Source organism: Schistocerca nitens, chromosome 4 (assembly GCF_023898315.1).
Source record: "Schistocerca nitens isolate TAMUIC-IGC-003100 chromosome 4, iqSchNite1.1, whole genome shotgun sequence".
In the NCBI taxonomy this organism is placed as follows: domain Eukaryota; kingdom Metazoa; phylum Arthropoda; class Insecta; order Orthoptera; family Acrididae; genus Schistocerca; species Schistocerca nitens.
In genome coordinates, this window is record NC_064617.1 from 532,460,376 (window position 1) to 532,480,100 (window position 19,725).

A 19,725-nucleotide genomic window follows, 5' to 3' on the forward strand; every position below is an offset into this window, starting at 1 on the left:
CGGAGACCGTGTTCTAGGAGGAGGGAGGCAAAGGAGCATAAAAATTAGATTTTCTGACATAAAAAGGGTAGTGAGCAAACACAGAAAGTGGTTTTCTTTTGATTTCGGTATCTCGGCGATATATCAGTACTCGTCGAAGAGACGCAAATTTGAGGACATTTCTGAAACGCGCTGCTCTCGAGGCAGCTGGAACTCTTCTGAGGAGCCTGCGCGAGAGCCGAGTTGCCCCATCGGAGGGAGAGACGTCCGGATCACGGAGGGGGAAGTGGAGGGGGACAAATTCCAAGCACCAAATTTCTCGACAGATCTTACTGAAAGAACGATTTATTGACAGATGGGTATTAGTGGGTTTAAAATGAGGATATTGGGTTAAGTTGTGCGTAAATGAAGGCTAAATTTCGAAAATTTTCGAAATAAGTGTTTGCGGAACGAGTAGTAGCGGCGTGCGGCCGCCAGGGAAGGGTGGGGAGTGGTGGGGACGGCAGGAAACCCCCTCCCGCGCGCTGGCCACCAGCGGAGGAATCCCGCTGGTTATTCTGGCCTGGTCGCTCGCCAGGTTCGGAAGTGTCAGTGAGCTGTACCACGACTTCCCGAGATCACGGTCAGCTGTTCGCAGTAAGCCGACTCGAGCGCACAGTTGTGGGGCGCTCCTTGGCAGCTGACCCGCTCTCGAAAACTGTCTAATCTGCGTCTACGGGACGCATCTGTCTCCTTAATTTTATAGATCCCAAACCGGCGAAACCCTTTGGATATTGCTCCTTTTTTTCCTCGTTCGTTGAAGTGCACTGGGAATTTGGAAAAGTGCGTGTGATAGCAGTCCATTATGGATTTACTGTGTTCGGAGAATGAACGTGAGTGTAGAGCCTACGCCGACCAAGTGATTCTTAAGGACGATCGCGTACTCGAAGGTCTATTAAGGACGGAAGAGCGATATACGCCGTCTACTTCTTATTTCAGAACTGTGCAGAAGGAAATTACGCCGGAAATGCGAGACATCGTCGCCGATTGGATGCTCGAGGTGAGTGAGCTAGTCATCCAAGGTACTTGTCTAACGTACTGTCGTCTTGTATGTTCTCACTGCAGGCAACAGTTTGATCATTTACTAATCTGCAGTGCATCCGTGCTAAAGTGAACAGTAGTGCATGGGCGAGTTTTATCATAACAATGTAATATCATTATCGTTCATACAAACTGCTGATATCATTATCGTTCATACTAATGGCGGGATGGCGCAGGCGAAACTTACATAGTTGCCGTTGTACATGATGACGTAAGTGTGATAACATTCGTAGATGAGATCTGTTAGTGTTGAGTACTGAAATGTGTAATAAACTAAACTTAATCCCATGCTCATAAATACTGTACCTTCTTGATAATCTTGCCATCGCTAGCTGAAACTACGTCCAAGAGTACGTCGTCTCTGGTAGATTCCGTCCGAATCGGTCATATGATTTCGAAGCCAACACGGAAGCCACTTTTGGCATATTTCCAGATTGCATATAGAATTGACAGTCATGTTCTTTGCTGGACGGCGAGTGTCGTTATTCTTAAAATAAAATTGATCATAACGAAGAAGTCTTATTTTCTTGGAATCATTTCTACACAACGAAACTAATCTCTCGCGTCTAATTGTGACAGACTACTGTATGAGTGAGAAACCAAGATTATTACGCCTCACTAGTGACGTGTACGTATGGTTGCTACACTTGACATTTAAATTTATCCATGTTATGTGGATGTTTGAGGTCTGCGACTGTATTATAAGATCATGTGGAATAGTTGATACTACAGCAGTCACCAATAAAATATTAGTAAAAAGTGACTGCAGCAGTATAAATTATTCCATATAAACTTGTCATTGTCGGAATAAGGTACGATGGCGGTGATTTGGTATTTATGGTTGCCAGCTGTTCCGTGGTTACATATGTAGTAATAACATCCAAGTATACTTTCGGTATGTAAATGAGACTTTTACGATTTTCGGGTGCTTTCAACCTGAGCGTTAAGTGCACGTAGTCTTCCTTCTAAGTGACAAGCGGTAGGTCGACTTCGCGATTTCTCGGTGGTGCATTGATATTACAAATTCGCACTTAATTTTGAAGAGCCCTTTCGTAAGTAGTATGTCGCTAAAGAGACGTAAGAACACTCAGGAAACCGCCTTCGTTCTGTTGACACCTTACAGTCGTTTTCTTAAATTAAACACATCACTTGCTTAGCCACAAATGTAACTGTTGTCAAATGAGTGTCGGTTGTTAATAATTGATGTCTTTGTATTAAAAGTTGGTTCATTTCAATATAGACGACAGGTGGAATGTTGTGTTGCCTACGAAGGCGACTTGGAAGTTTGTGGTCTGAATTAAGCGTAGCGTTAATCGAATGCCTTCAATAAATAATGTATTTCTGGTGACTTTTCTTATCATCAGGGTAACAGTCGGGCGTACAAATAGCGACTTCTGTTGACGAGCAACACGGCTATTTTTTTCGATTCTTTGTTTAGAACTTCGCTGCGTCGTGGCACCGATTCTTGAAAAATGCTCCGGAGAAAGAGGCCTGTTACAGGTTAACAGTGAACAGTTTCTTGGCCAATGGTTGTCCACGATCTCGGTGACATTTGAGGTATGTGTGGTGTACCTATGTTGCTGCAAAACTCTGGGATAAATACGTAAACGTTAAGGATTCGCTTCGTCACTGTTCAAAGGAGTTGTATTCTCTCTCGCAAACAGTGAATAATCTTCGGTGCTTAAACGGTATTCGAATCTGTACCGCGATGTGTACGGAATTCCCTGTCTTGGTGGTATAAGTAAGCACGGAGCCTTAATTTACTGCAGACGCGACTGGTGTCTCGCGACAAGGATCACGGTTACACCTGTTTTTCTCTGTTGGGGGCAAGGTGCCGAGTGCAGCTGCACCGGCCGGCGGCGGGCTATGACTGGGCTGCTGGACGCACGTCCGTCTGAGAGGCCGAGTATGCGTGTGCGTGTGTGTGTGCGTATGTGAGAGCCGGGCGGCTCCGGATTAGCCCCCACGCACGCACATCTGTCCCCGCGCCATGAATGGGAGACGCTGTTGTATGTCGGCCGGAAGTTTTATCTCGCGACACACCAAATCTTCGGTCGGTTCGATTCCCAGTCGTGTTTACAGGTGATACCGAATGAAAGAACGGATTGTGGGCACCGGGAAAAGGTCTGGACTGCCGCCGACGAGGGCCGTGGGGAGCGGGGAGTTGCCGCCGTCTGGCACCTCTCCGCCCTTGACTCCCGAGTGAATCTCTTTAGGAAAGAAGCAGGTCCGTAGGTGTCTAATGTTGCTGAGCTCATACCGACGAACGATAAAAAATTCTCGGCATCAGTTTTCATTGCGCTCAACTAATGCGACTCCATTTTCAGTACTACTGAAACAGAGAATAAGGCGACTGCCATTATGTACGCCCTGAAGATTTTTGTGGAAACCTCAGCTGTGCTGGGTGTCATATGACAAGTGCAGGACAGGCTTAGGGAACAAAGTGTCTCTCCGAGACGTTAGGAATATGTGGTTATAAGAGTCTTGTGACTATACAGACATCTGCAAGCACCACTCGCGTAGTGAGCGCCAGAAGATATCTGACCATAGTCGTCCGCAGGAGAAAAAAGTGAGTCTCCCAGTCAATCTGGAAACTACAGCACACAGTTTTTATCCATTGCAAATTTCTCATACACTCCTAGAAGTGAATGGATAACCGTCTTATTATTTGGAATATAATAATTTTGTGTCGCTCTATAAAATTTAGTTCTTGTGGCATGGCACAGGTCGAAAATGATCACCTCATTTATACCAAAATTAGCAACATTAGAATCTTGTCTCTCCCAACCCGTCCGACCCCGGATAAATTCCTGCTGGCGCCTTGTACGAGTGTCTGACGTACGTTTCGTAGAGCCTTCACTACACTGAAAAATAACTGTACAATATTTATTTCCAGATCTGTCGCTGGTGTTCTATTTCCTGTCCATATGTTTTAAGTTCTCTTCGTATAATTAATATTGGTTCCGAAGCTCGCTGTAGAAATGCGCATAAGAACAGTTGCTTCATTTTGTCATTGTCGTTTTTTGTTGCTGCTGTATGTAGGTTTGATCTTGCACGAAATCATCACATACGAAACTGAATCATACACAGATGAGCGGTGAAGTAATACTAGTCTAAAAACGCTTGGCATACGTTACTTCTACGATGCCCCATTGCATTATTGTCATTCCAATTCTGATTTCAGCCCATTCCTGTTTGCCAATAACAGGAATCCACTGGACTTCACGAATTATTTTGACACACATCTACCTGTGCTGAGTGAAACTACAGTATTAATTAAGACTTCGGTTTTATAGTTATTTTACGAATATTTTTTTCGTATTAAACAAAACCAGGCGCCAGATCTTGATCATGTGCTAATTCTATCAATTTTGTTAGAACGCATGAGACTTAATTACTATGAAAATAGCACTGGTGAAGTTCTTTGTTTCTACTATACCTGTTTTATCTGACTATATTATTATGAAGGCATTAAATTCTTATTGTGCTATGTGTACTACAAGCCGAGCTATGAGATGTTATAATTGTGGTGTCTCTTGCAGAAATTGGTATCTGTTGTAGCTTAAGTCATTTCTACAACAGTACACCAAGAAATATTCAGAGGAAAGAATAAAAAAAATAATAATGTCCGTTTGATGTACTGTAAGAAACATGTCAATATGCACGATGACTAATGGAGGCGAAGTGTTGTTTATTAGGTTTTTTGGCAAGAACGATGAGGTGACTTATCACAGGTCATTATTCCAATATTCTACCTAATGGAGCACGGTCAGAGTAGGCTTTTTAGCTTCGAAAAATTGATCTCTCAGCAAACGACGGAATTCTAAAAAATATTTATCAAGCTAATCAAAGTATTACAGGGATTTCGGATTTGAAAAGGCCGTTTTGCGCTTAGGATGGAATGTTATCGTTAATAAACGCCAGCCGTCCTTTGTCCTGCATACTCGCTGATCTGCACAGTACCGGCTTGTCCCGCTCGTTCGTCATAGCTTAGTTGCGGCTGCACACGATTACTCGTCACCATTTTTATTGTGTAGCTTTCAGGAGACATACGTTTAAGTGCTTTATATTTCAGCGATTCGTTAACAACCCTTCGCTGCTAGATTTATTCGTGGTCCATATGTAGTCATCAGTATTTCTATCAGTTGCAACTAAATGTATAGATGTAGTCTTGTTCTGTCACTATTCTTACAGTTCCGATACTGGAGGAGGGCTCATATATTAAGGGAGAGATTACTTTCCTTTTAACTACTGGAAAGAAAATCATTCACCAGTTCTTTCTACTACAACTTCTGTTACATCTCTTCACCTATAGGTCACTTTAAAAAAATTCGTAAAATATGAATTTATCTCATAGGCGCTTAGGTATCGCAGCGTGGGTTATGAAAGGAAAGTCACCTCGTTGCTATGCGAAATGAGCAAACATTTTGACTGTACTATAATTACCGCAAATTACTCTCAGAGTAAAACGCTTTGGTTCGTCTGAATCTTTCCAAACCAGCATGATGTGACTTGCCTAACATAACAGGGATTTTCAGCATTGTAGTGTCAAGAGTTAATCTTCTATGCCTTCTGGATCGGACTGATTTGATCTTGCTAGCTAAAGTCGTTATCAAAGATCTTGGGCATACTTCGACTTCCATAAAAGGTATAAAAGTACCGTAGAAGATTTTGTAAAAGATATTTGAAAATGCTAGTAATGTATTTGGATACTGGTGTCCTCTACAATAGACATACACAAAAGTCTGTTCTAGTCACCATGTCAAATTATATCTTTCTGGAGGAGAGTAGTTTGTTTAATAACTATATTACAAGCAATTCGAAAGCTGAAATTTTATCGCGATCTTTGAAAACAGCAGAATGTGAACCATTTCTTTAGTAAGAAGGGTGTTTTCGTAAGTTGCCCGACGACAAACAATGGTGCAGCAGATCTGCTCATCATTTTATAACAGATAAACTTGATCCGCGCCTTCTCTGTTTACACGTGCCTCGCGCCAACAATGTGTCCGGCGATGGGGGAAACACGAGTGTTGATCACGAGGCGACAGCGTGTCTGCAGAGGAGCCAAGCACCACGGGAACTGGCGGGGGAAGAGTTGCGAACAACTGTCCTCTTTTCTTCCTTTCTCGCCACTGCATTTCGCTCTGAATACTGGTTCCGCAATGAGCTGAATTTCGAATGTCGCGCTTCTTCACAATGTATGGACGTATTTCTCAGGCACCTACTTTGTCAGGAGGTGACGGAGGTCCCGTCGCGTCGTGCAGAGACGGGTGCAGCTGCACTCCATCCTTGATTAGGTGTTGAATCAGCCAAACATTCGATCTTCTTGCCACACAGTATCCTAGAGGTCCTAATCTTATCAGTTTAATTTAAAGAAAAATTAATAAAAAGACTGAGCTGCTTTCACTTCCCACGCCGAGATGCACTATTTTCTTCGTTAGCTTATTGATACGTTTCATGGTCTTAAGAGTTTTCAGTTTCACTAAAGCTGTGATATCATGAGAAGCTCGTGGTTAGTTGTCTTGCCGACTGAGGTGGCGCAGTGTATAATAAATACTCTGGGATGGTATTTAGGAGGGGCGAGCTTGATTCTGGTTCAAGTTTTGTGTGGTTTACCAAACAATGTCTGACAAAAACCGGGATGATTCCTTCACATAAGGATCATCTGCTTTCAAGATGCATTCTTAGCCACCTCGAGCTTCCAATCTTGTCTCTAATGATATCGACGGGACGTCAAACCATAAACTTACTTCAAGATCGACGCAGCTCTTCCGCGGGTCCTGATTGTCATTATCTCAAATGATCCCTTGAAAGAAAGGCGCGACTAGATTATTCTGCTGGCATTTTTATTGCCGATTGTAATTTGATCATGCTCAGAATGGGCGTTAAACCCTTAATTGTACTAAACATTCCGAGAGAAAATCCAATTTATACTATTAGCATAGTAAAAAACACACGCACGCACAACCACACACGAGACAGATTGAGAAAAACACTGATTATATTACCTCCATTTCATTGTTCACTTTCTTTGCTCTGCCCATCATATCAAGGCATCAGGAGAAACCTTTCAAAAAAATGGTTCAAATGGCTCTGAGCACTATGGGCCTTAACTGCTGTGGTCATCAGTCCCCTAGAACTTAGAACTGCTTAAACCTAACCTAAAGACATCACTCACACACATCCATGCCCGAGGCAGGATTCGAACCTGTGATCGTAACGGTCGCGCGGTTCCAGACTGTAGCGCCTAGAACCGCACGGCTACTCCGGCCGGTGAGAAACCTTTCATTCTTTACCATTTTGGACACCTTAAGAAGCTAATGTTTGAACAAAGACGTATTCCTTTGTTTTATGGGACACATCAATAGCTCAGGCAGAATCCGTTTTTACGAAGTACTATTTAATTTCAAGCACGCGACTTTATTGTTGTTTGTTGTTGTGGTCTTCAGTCCTGAGACTGGTTTGATGCAGCTCTCCATGCTACTCTATCCTGTGCAAGCCTCTTCATCTCCCAGTACCTACTGCAGCCTACATCCTTCTGAATCTGCTTAGTGTATTCATCTCTTGGTCTCCCTCTACGATTTTTATCCTCCACGCTGCCCTCCAATACTAAATTGGTGATCCCTCGATGTCTCAGAACATGTCCTACTAACCGATCCCTTCTTCTAGTCAAGTTGTGCCACAAACTACTCTTCTCCCCAATTCGATTCAATACCTCCTCATTAGTTATGTGAACTACCCATCTAATCTTCAGCATTCTTCTGTAGCACCACGTTTCGAAAGCTTCTATTCTCTTCTTGTCTAAACTATTTATCGTCCACGTTTCAGTTCCATACATGGCTACACTCCATACAAATACTTTCAGAAACGACTTCCTGACACTTAAATCTATACTCGATGTTAACAAGTTTTTCTTCTTCAGAAACGCTTTCCTTGCCATTGCCAGTCTACATTTTATATCCTCTCTACTTCGACCATCATCAGTTATTTGGTCCCCAAATAGCAAAACTCCTTTACTACTTTAAGGGTCTCATTTCCTAATCTAATTCCCTCAGCATCACCCGACTTAATTCGACTACATTCCATTATCCTCGTTTTGCTTTTGTTGATGTTCATCTTATACCCTCCTTTCAAGACACTGTCCATTCCGTTCAACTGCTCTTCCAAGTCCTTTGCTGTCTCTGACAGAATTACAATGTCATCGGCGAAACAATCAGCTTTATTTTAGTGCACCGGCCTGCCTTTCTTTAGTAATTCGTTTTGGCCCGGCCGTCTAACCACGCCCTTTTCTTACCCAAATTCTTCGTTGAGAAGCCATTAGTAGCTCTCCTTATTTTCGGTCATTTTTTGTAATATTTGTCGTGTCTTTTGGTAACCGTGGCGCTTACTAATGAAAATGATTTACCTTTCTTATGACTTTTCCAGTTTCGTAACTCATCCTTTTAGTTGGTTCTTCGCACTTACTGATAATGCTATATACAGCAGCATCTCTTAATTGTTTACAATGGCTTCGTACTTCCTCCCAGTCGGAACTTTAATCACAGATGATTCATTTTTTTTTACATCGCCTTCAAATCTTCTACGTCCTCTTTTGTTAACAAATGAAACTGAGGTGGCAGCAACTATATATCTGTCAAGTGAGCGCCTAATCGATAGAAAAATGCAAGACGAAAAAGTATAAAAGATATTCAAAATCGCACAAGTAAACAGATCAGCTTTCGTAGCACAGGTGAGAGGTGAAATATGACATACTGGTGGTTGCATCTGTTCGATTCGAACATTTATCCCCGTTCCGTAATGTACACGGATGTTTCACCTCTGCTGGTGGTAGCGCGTTCGCGGCCGATTGCATGCAGTGCCTGGCAATGCCGCCTATAGGCCACCCCTACCATCTGCCGTGCCACGGTGGCTGCAGCCACGCTAGGCGACGCTGCATAGGCATCGGCGGCTTACATAGCAACAGCTGATTTCTGCGGCGTGTCACCTGCACGTAATTTATGCCGGAATACATTTCAATAAGCAGGCCACTTGAATACGGCCTGAAAGAAACATTCCGCGATGCGAGGAAACACGCAGTCCTCGGCTGTCGTGTTTTGCCTATCAGATGTGGCCGTCGCTTCGCCTGGATCTGGTTGGCGACAGTGCAGTACGTCACTGCGGCCTCTCTCGTCTGTCACTTCCGCCGTCCCGCGCCACGAATCCCAGTTTGCCGCTGATGAGGCGGGCGTAACGAGCTCGGCGGGTAACCCGACCTTTATGTGGAGCTCCGGGCGGGCGCCTATAGTGACGTACCGTCTGGACTGCTTCATATACATGCGCTCTCCCGGGTATTGGGTTATTTGAAAGGAAAAACTCCGCCGTCAGGGTATAAAAAACAATCTCTGGAGCACAAACAACGGGCGTATTTCCATATTCACGTCGTAAAGCCGTTTAACTGGCCTTTCAGGCTCTACGAGGAACGAAGTTATTATTTATTTTTCCTTCTGGGACCACTGACTTTCACGTTTTGTCTAGACCGGTCGGAATGTGTATAAAATTCAACCCGACTATTGTTCCTCTCACTACGTCGAACATCACCGAAAAGCTCTTTGGCGGCGTTCTGTGCAGTGAAGAACACAAATCGCCGCCGCTTGATTGGCTGCTTTGATCCGATTCGAAACGACGCAGAACATTCCATCACAGGAAAAAGACTTGTCTATCTTTTAACTAATGTCTGCTTCCTTGTCAGACTGTTGTTCCTGTTATTGTGATCTTCAGTCCGAAGACTGCTTTGATGCAGCTCCCCACGTTAATCTATCCCGTGCAAGCCTCTTCATCTCTGAATAACAGCTGCAGCCTACATCCATTTGAACCTGCTTGTTGTATTCCTCTACAGTTTTTACCATCTCCCTTCCCCACACTTTTCTTCATTACCAAATCGACGACCCTTATTGCCTCAAGGATGTTTCGTGTCGATTGATCCGTTCTTTTAGTCAAATCTTGGATATAAATTTCTTTTCTTCCCGATTCGGGTCAGTACCTCATTATTAGTTGCTCGATCTACCCATTTCCAACACAGAGTATATAAATGGCATTAAATTATTCCACAGACGTTCAAGAGCACAACATGCGCAAAAATTACGCGTTGTGCATTTTGTTACTGTGTTTAATAAGCCACTGCGCTTTTCGAGAACTACGCAGTATATATTGCAGACCTATGTAATTTCATCCAATATGAAATACTCATTACGTGCCGGGAATGAAAGCTCGCTAACCCGTGCAGCGCCTCACACAATGACGCTACGAAAGGAAATCTGTAAGCCTAGCGCTGTCATATATGAACGAACACTGAATAGTTGCCAAATAAGCTGAGACTAGAAACGCCTGTGGTGCCTAAATACACAAACCGAATCTTTTACCTTCCTTGTTGCTGGCGCCGTCATTTTGTGTCCCTCATGCTGACAAAACGTTCTCGAGCGAAAGCTTCTTACTGCCGTTGTTGGCACAATAAATGATAGCTGTGGACTGCAAATTTGGCATCGTTGTACGTTTGAAATCTTGTTTAAAAATTATGAGTGGACATAGGTCACATCAGGTCGCAGTGACAAGAAGACAGAAAACCACACTTTCTTGAAAATGTTTTACATTAATATAGAATAGGTAGGGCACAGGCAGCCTTATGAATGCTCTCTTTCTAAACTGTATTTTAATCACGATATTTGCCACCCAGTAGCAACATGCTTATTGAGTCTTTCAGCCCGCTACACTAACACGTGTTAGGATATCAGTCTCGTGAAAGAAGCTTCTGATCGATAAACTGCCAACGCTTTGCTTGACCAGATACGGCACTACAATCTCACCATACTTCGTCCATAGTTCCTTTTTTTTCAGTTTGCATTGCTTACAGCTGTGCATACTTCATATTTAGTTCATACAAGCGTGGCACATTATTGTGCTAATCATAGTCCTCATTTGATTCCTTTAATGTAAGTTGCTATTGCACCTTTGCTCGGAATTCCCAGCATGAAATGACGAGGTAGACTAACGCATTAACGTGTCAACATTGTTCCACACTCTAATCTAGGAAGCTGAACTTCGACGTCTGTCGTTGGCAGATTCTGCACCACGTTGCACAGTGTTGCTAAGAAGAATTTAAGACAGATTTCCGAAATCGTTTTGTCCATCAGTGTGCTACTCACGAAAAATCAGCGCACTGTTGATGACAAAAATTATGTCTAGACTGGTACTTCAAACCAACAATTGGCGTATTGTTTCCTCTTTCATTTGTATTAATACATTAATCTGACGCATCAGCAAGAAAGCCTGCACTTTTTCCGTCTTGAGGCAGATTGTGTAATTTGGTGAAATAATGCTGATGCCAGTTCCTGTTGCATTTGTGGGACTAATGACGAATAGCTCCACTCAGTACAGTAACATTTTAAACCCCCCTAGTAGCATCCGAGATAACGAAGATGGCCAGTTTTACATACTTATAGCTAAGAGGTATGGCGTCCTCAGTTGTTGTACGTCGTGGACACTGTAGTAGGTGAGAGGCAGCTGTTTATGGTCTTTAGGCATTTGCTCGTTAGCGACGCGTCTTATGTTTGCGTCGGTGTCTCAGTACAGTGGACATAGAGTCTCGTCTGACTACATTCAGGGAAAAAGTGCAATTCCCGTCACATCTCTTTTTACTAGGCGTTCTTACTTTGCTTGCTTCTTCGCGACATTTGATGTGCTGCACCATCATGTCCAAAATATCAGAACATAGATCATTCTGTGAATGTTACGCCATTGCCGTTCTGCAGCCAGCGCAGAAATTATGTTAGCAAAAATGAAAGTTCTCATTACACTTACAAACCGTGTGGATGGAATATTATACGCAGTGACGTGCACTTCTAACGTCCAACTCAAGCCAAAGGTCAACAAACGGTGGTGATTTTAGGACTACAGCAATTCCTTCACAGATGGTGCGTAGGAAACACACTGATATTTCGAATTTCTCTCACTTGTCCATCATGATCGTTACCCGAGAAAATATTTACTGTTTGAATTTAAGTGTAGGTATCGTAAGTGGTTTATGTTGTCGTTGATCGAACGGGATACTGGTAAATATTTGGCGGTTGTGACCCGTTCCATTGATGACGTAATGGCACATTTTCGCCCATTCGTGAACATTATGTTCCATTTAGCTACGTTAAAGGATAACTGCCAGGTGTCTCACCAAGAATAGTCTGTCTTTCGGTCACGCCACATGTTGCTAATTTTGTTCATGATGTAACTACCGTTTTCACCTTAAAGCCTCAGAAAGTCACCGACCAATTTTTACGTCACTTTTATACTGTACATAGAGATATTTCGTTCAGGAATGACGGGTGCCAGTTTCACTACTTACAATTCGTCACTGAAAACAGTATACCGACTTCCGTTTGTTAAGAAGTCTTCAAACCAGTATCGTATAGTTACTGCTGAGCAGCCGGTGCTGAGCTCTTTGTTTACGTAAAAACAAGAGCTAGTGTAGATGGTATGATACGTTGACGACATTGATATGTAAGTGTACAGATATTATTCTTATATTCACTGTCGCCATTGGCCCATCAACGTCGTTTGCCAGCAACCTTCTTTATTTCGGCATAACTGCGCTTCCTACATCAACGATCTGCCTGACGTATCTAGGCGTGCCCCTGTGATTTTTGTGTCCCTGTGATTCTTTCCTTGCACCATGTCTTCAACTACAGTTTTCAGCAACATCTCACATATATACTCATCCATTCTGTCTCTTGGATTCATTAGCATTTTTTTATTTATTTGCACGTCTCCGTCCCTAACTCCATCAAATTGTATGATCTTTAACTTTCTTCCGGAGTACGATATTTCAAAGGTACTAATAGTGGACGGCCCCAGGTTCGCTTGACTTGTTATCAGATGAGTTCAAATGGCTCTGAGCACTATGGGACTTAACATCAGTGGTCATCAGTCCCCTAGAACTTAGAACTACTAAACCTAACTAACCTAAGGACAACACACACATCCATGCCCGAGGCAGGATTCGAACCTGCGACCGTAGCAGTCGTGCAGCTCCGGACTGAGCGCCTAGAACCGCGAGACCACCGCGGCCGGCGTTATCAGATGAGTACAGGGGTCTTTCCCGGGCGTAAAATGCAGCCGCGGGGATGTGCCCATCACCCACCTAGTGCCGCGGCGAAGAAAAGCTGCATCTACCTGCTAAGCCTGTGACGTAGGCCCTGACCAGGCTATTGGCCCGACTGCGGGTTGACAGTTACTGCTCTTCACATCTTTCATGTGACGCCCAGTGACAACAGAAAGCGCAGGTTTGTTTCCCATTACGAACAAAATTATTTTATAATCGGAATTTTACGTGTGCATTCGATAGAGTCCTTCCAGATTAATCTATACCGATATTCGTTTTACCCATATGTATTAACAAGACAGTAAAACACCCTGAATAAACCGCAATCCAAAAGCGACAGAAGCGCTGGATGGTTGGCGGCAGCCGTCACCGCGGGGCAATTCTGTTGCTGTTGGAGGACGTGTTATTCATCGTGTTTGACTGTCTTTAGTAATACAAATCGGTAAAACGAATGTCGGACTAGATCAGGCTGAGACCGCCCTATCGAATGGGCATACAGAATACCACTTTAAAAATGATTTTGTTTGTAATGGGAAACAAACCGACGCTGTCAGTCGACAGTAGCGCCTCATGAAAGACGACACAATGTAAAAACGTAATTTCAAATACGCGATGAAACACCAGAGAACACACGACTCTCAGAAGAGACACTATATGTATATAAACCTCACTTTATACAGTCCTTGCTATTACATTTTTCTTACATCCTTATCTGTTGTACTTCGACACTGCTAAATTATTCTTCAAGAGTTAAGGATATAATTGTGTGTAAAGGACCTACCCTGTAGAACAAATTGGAAATTTGTGGCAAGGTCTTATGGGACCAAACCGCTGAAGTCATCGGTCCCTAAGCTTACACACTACTTAATGTAACTTACACTAAGGACAACACACACACTCATGCCCGAGGGAGGACTCGGAACCTCCGACGGGTGGAGTCCCGCGAACCGTGGCCATACGCCTTACACCGCTCGGCTACCCCGCGCGGCCTGTAGTACATACTCGTACGGATACTACATATCAAAGTTACCGAAGGACTCGCATTCAGGAGGGCAACGGTTCAAATTTTCGTCCGGGCATCCAGTTTTGAAACTTCTGTGGTTTCCGTAATCGGTTGAGTCAAATTCCGGGATGGTCCCTTTGCAAAGGTCATGGCCACTTTTCTTCCTCCTCTTCCTTTCTACATTAGCTTGCCCTCCCTTTTTAACCGTCTCTTAAGTGTCGATGAGACGTCAGGCTTACTTACCGGCATCTACAGGGTGTTACAAAAAGGTACGCCAAACTTTCAGGAAACATTCCTCACACACAAATAAAGGAAAGATGAAGTCAAATTCCGGAATGATCCCTTTGCAAAGGTCATGGCCACTTTTCTTCCTCCTCTTCCTTTCTATATTAGCTTGCCCTCCCTTTTTAACCGTCTCTTAGTGTCGATGAGACGTCAGGCTTACTTACCGGCATCTACAGGGTGTTACAAAGAGGTACGGCCAAACTTTCAGGAAACATTCCTCACACACAAATAAAGAAAAGATGTTATGTGGACATGTGTCCGGAAATGCTTAATTTCCATGTTAGAGCTCATTTTAGTTTCGTCAGTATGTACTGTACTTCCTCTATTCACCGCCATGATTTCATACGGGATACTCTACCTGTGCTGCTAGAACATGTGCCTTTACAAGTACGACACAACATGTGGTTCATGCACGATGGAGCTCCTGCACATTTCAGTCGAAGTGTTCGTACGCTTCTCAACAACAGATTCGGTGACCGATGCATTGGTAGAGCCGGACCAATTCCATGGCCTTCACGCTCTCCTGACCTCAACCCTCTTGACTTTCATTTATGGGGACATTTGAAAGCTCTTGTCTACGCAACCCCGGTACCAAATGTAGAGACTCTTCGTGCTCGTATTGTGGACGGCTGTGATACAATACGCCATTTTCCAGGGCTGCATCAGCGCATCAGGGATTCCATACGACGGAGGGTGGATGCATGTATCCTCCTAACGGAGGACATTTTGAACGTTTCCTGTAACAAAGTTTTTGAAGTCACGCTGGTACATTCTGTTGCTGTGTGTTTCCATTCCATGATTAATGTGATTTGAGGAGAAGAAATAAAATGAGCTGTAACATGGAAAGTGAGCGTTTCCGGACACATGTCCACGTAACATATTTTCTTTCTTTGTGTGTGAGGGATGTTCCCTGAAAGTTTGGCCGTACCTTTTTGTAACACCCTGTATACGCGTCTTCCCCCCTCTCCTATCCTGCACATCTCGTGTGATAAGTTCGCAAAGCTGCCTCCGGTAACTATTTATCAGACGCGTTATATACCTTATGCGGCTCGATTTTAACATGTAGCACCGGCAGAGTCTGGCTTTCTGGCCCTAAGTACAGTATGTGCTAAGAAGGCAATGTTTCGTATTGAGAGATCGTTCTTTGTCGTATAGAGAGTTAGGTGCGCTACAGAGACGTGTCCGTCGCGTTGTAGGTGTGCGTGGAGCAGACGCAGCAGGAGGAGGTGTTCCTGCTGGCGACCAACTACCTGGACCGCTTCCTCAGCGTGTGCAGCGTGCCCAAGACGTGCCTGCAGCTGCTCGGCACCGCCTGCCTGCTGCTCGCCTCCAAGCTGCGCCAGTCGCAGAACACGCTGCTCAGCGCAGACATGCTCGTCCAGTACACCGACAACAGCATCACGCACGACCAGCTGCTGGTGAGTACTGCCTCCCTGCCTGCGCGCGCCACTCTCTCGGGTCTATTGTTCGCGGGGACACTTCTGAATAGGGCTCTCGTGCGACCGAGACCACTTTGTAACAGAAAAGCCGATGGATTGGCCTCTCGACGCACGCCCGCCGTTTCAGAATTTGGGGGGGGGGGGGGGGGGAGAAGTAAGGCGTGGGCTCCAGCGGAATCCAGCGATCGGTCATGTGCCAGCCAGTCTCCAGTCCCGCTTTATAAACACTCCAGCTGAACCCGACACTGATTCCAGAACTCCAGCTTACTTACGTAGTTATCCCCAGTGCCGAATGTCGGCCCCTCGCTGTAGTGCAGTGCCGTCATCTGATATGAAATCTTCTTAGTTATTAGGCTGCGTCCTATTCCTCTTCAAACTTCTATAACACTCGACATTTCGACCCCTCTGTTGGAATCTTCTTCAGTATTTTCTGCTGTCCCCAACTGGCTGTTCGGCCTGGAGCTGTTGCGAGATCAAGAGAATGAAAAAAGTATTATTCTCAGTCTTCCTCGAATGGCCTTGGCTACAAACGTTCGTCTCTTTGACTTTAAAAATAATTTTGTTCCAGAGAAAAAGGGAAAGCTATCTAAATAATCCACCATTTATGAAAAACCTCTGTGGTTAGGGTGTGCAAGTTACATACGGCGCATTATACGTCGTGGAGATATCCTTCAAAGCGGCCGTTTCCGTGACGTTCTCTCTCGTGTCAAACAAATCTGGAGACATTCGTGTCGCTCTTATTTCTATACCTTCAGTATCCCCTTCTAGACCTACTTGATACGAAATCCACACACTTGGGCAATATTTTAAGATGGGAAGCACAAGTGATTTGTGGCCTCTTTTGTAGACTGACTGCTGTCTTCCAGTATCCTGTCAATCAACCTAAGTTTGCTATTTGCCTTATCCGTGACTAGGCCTATGAAGGCTCTGAGCACTATGCGACTTAACTTCTGAGGTCATCAGTCGCCGAGAACTTAGAATCAATTAAACTTAACTAATCTAAGGACATCACACACATCCATGCCCGAGGCAGGATTCGAACCTGCGACCGGAGCGGTCGCTCGGCTCCAGACTGTAGCGCCTATAACCGCACGGCCACTCCGGCCGGCTAGGCCTATGAAGTCATTGCATATTACATCCGTACAGATTGTTAGACCCAGCTATTTGTATGAGTTCACTGATCACAGTTGTGACTCATTAATAGTGTAGTGACGGAACACTATGTTTTTCTGTCTTTGTCTTCAACATTTGAAGCAAAATTACCTTACTTTGCACCACTTTGAAACCTCTTAAAGAACCGACTGAATATTTGAGCAGCTACTTTCGCACTGGTCTTCATTACGTAGGGGGCGCAGAAAAAGTTTCCGTTCGGTCATACAGTGTAGAATCGCTATCCGAGTGGGGCATCATTGCCGTGAGCATTGAGGCAATCATTCCACTGACATACCAGGTCGAAGGTAACCGTTTGGTAAAGCACCGTGTCCTTATGCGTGAAGAAGTCCATAACTGCCTGCTGCATGACCTAGTTCGACAGGAGTCGTCGACACTCCAAGGACCTTTTTTAAGGTCGACACTCCAAGGACCTTTTTTTAAGGTCGACACTCCCTTTTTTAATGGACCGAAGGCGTGATAATCGCATGGGTCATCGGTCCCATCGCATTATGGAAGGATGGGGAAGGAAGTCGGCCGCGCCCTTTCAGAGGAACCATCCTGGCACTTGCCTGAAGCGATTTAGGGAAATCACGGAAAACCTAAATCAGGGTGGCGAGAAGCGGGTTGGGACCGTCGTCCTTCCGCAATACGAGTCCGGTATGCTAACCACTGCGCCACCTCACTCGGTCGTAATTTTGTAGATAAACTTTGGTGTGGTGGTGTCAAATGGTTTCCAGGAGTCAAGAAATACTGAACCCACCTGGCTGCCTCGGTCCCAGGTTTCGGGATGTCATACGGAAAAGAAACAAGTTGAGTTTAGCACCATGTATGTTTTCGGAATCGATGCGAAACGACGTCGTCTCTGTTGGAGACACCTTCTTCGGAGCTGAGTTACTTGTGGGGAGCCTTCCTCGACGGGCAGTGACGCCTATCTACGACCGGCGACCCAGCCGACCGGGCTGCGATTGCAGCGAATGAATGGCTGCGATAGAGCCCCGTGGCGCCGGGACAGATAGCCGCTTCCTTCCTCCAGCCGTTCTCGGGCACCGTCGCCGCCGCCGTGCGTGCCCCCCACCTTGAATCGCACCGCATTCCACGAGCTAAGAAACCGGAGGCAACTTTTCCATTGAGAAGTTTCCTCCCGAGACGGTGCAGGAGGCTATTTAGAAGGCCAGCGGAAGACGTAAGTGAGGGTCAGCGACCAGTGGAAGACTGCTGCCTTCCGGAAGCCGGCCGAGTGTAGCGGCCAGGCCGGAAGCAGCGCCGCTGCTGCTACACGGGGACAATGGCGGCGAACAAAGGAGCAGCTGACACCCGGCTGCGTTCTGCGCATAATGCGTGCTTCCGCTGCCCGCCGCGAGCCTGCGCGTCGCCCGCCGCGCTTTCACACGCCGGCTGCGTAGCTACGCACTGCGCACCGCCGCCCCTCTGTTTACCTGCGCACTCTCCCTGTCTACCTTCGCTCTCTCGCCGTCCAGTTTCATTACACTCCTCCTTGCTGTAAATGTAGTCCACGCGAATTGCGGTGGCTGTCGACCAGGAAATAACTGGTTCGATTTCGGAATCGATAAAGTGGCAAGATAGTCTATTGCAGCGCCCCTGGCGTGTTGTTCCTGCACTGAGCTCGCTTGTCACGAGTGGTTGTTTCTGTTTACAAGTCAGCGCCAGAATCAGGAGCGGATCGAGGGGGTGGGGGTGTCCGTCTTGCTTGGATAGGTCGCTAGGTTCAACAATTGCCCGCGAAAGGGAAAGGTCCCTGGTTTGATTCAGTTTTGATCAGCCAGGAAGTTTCAGGAACACTACCTATAGCCAGAATTTTAGATCTTTCTGTATTTGAAGATGAGTGTCCAGTGGCGTCGCCCTTTACGTCATATCGAGCGTCCATTAATTTGAGTCTCTCTGCCCCCCCCCCCCCCCGCCCCCGCCCAGTGCGACACAATTTACTTAAACACTGATGTAAACAAACTATTACATTATATTGAAACATTTTTATTGTTTCATTTTCTTCTGGGTGGGCACACAGCCTCGATAAGTTTAGATGGTTCAAAAAATGGCTCTGAACACTATGCGACTTAACTTCTGAGGTCATCAGTCGCCTAGAACTTAGAACTAATTAAACCTAACTAACCTAAGGACATCACACACATCCATGCCCGAGGCAGGATTCGAACCTGCGACCGTAGCGGTCACGCGGTTCCAGACTGAAGCGCCTTTAACCGCACGGCCACACCGGCCGGCGATAAGTTTAGAAAAAGGCATTATCCCACCGGGCTGTACTTTACTTGGCCCTGCTGAAAAGTAACGCCTCCGAAATTTTTCTGTGCAAACTCGTAAAGCTTTTTAAATAAAACAAAACGTTCTTAACATTCTACATCTTTATTCTTCGCTTCTGCATATTTGTATACACCTGCCGTTCGAGGGTTCCGAATTGCAGCGTGTAACTTAATTTTCTGGGTGCGGTGGGGAAACAGCGTGCTGTAATCGAGTTTCGAATTCGAAGAGCTCGTCCTCACATGGAGCACCCTTTTCAACAGTATGACAGTGCCAGAGCGCTGCAATAACGAGACGAGTACAATATGCCCACATTTGTCGCAAGAAATGCACTTGAGAGAATGGGCTATGCCCGGAAATAGTAGTGTGAAATAAAGTATTTTAAATTA

At 45.2% G+C, this 19,725-nt stretch overlaps 1 protein-coding gene across 1 annotated transcript in view; it reads left to right on the plus strand.

The window, feature by feature from the left end:
- The first annotated feature begins 549 nt into the window (after positions 1-549).
- LOC126253199 (G1/S-specific cyclin-D2) overlaps positions 550-19,725 on the plus strand; it is a 60,097-nt gene continuing 40,921 nt past the window's right edge. The window contains exons 1-2 of the mRNA XM_049954369.1: positions 550-1,018; positions 15,671-15,892. Coding sequence (XP_049810326.1) covers positions 824-1,018; positions 15,671-15,892 — 417 coding nt within the window. The 5' untranslated portion in view covers positions 550-823. The remainder of the gene's footprint in view (positions 1,019-15,670; positions 15,893-19,725) is intronic.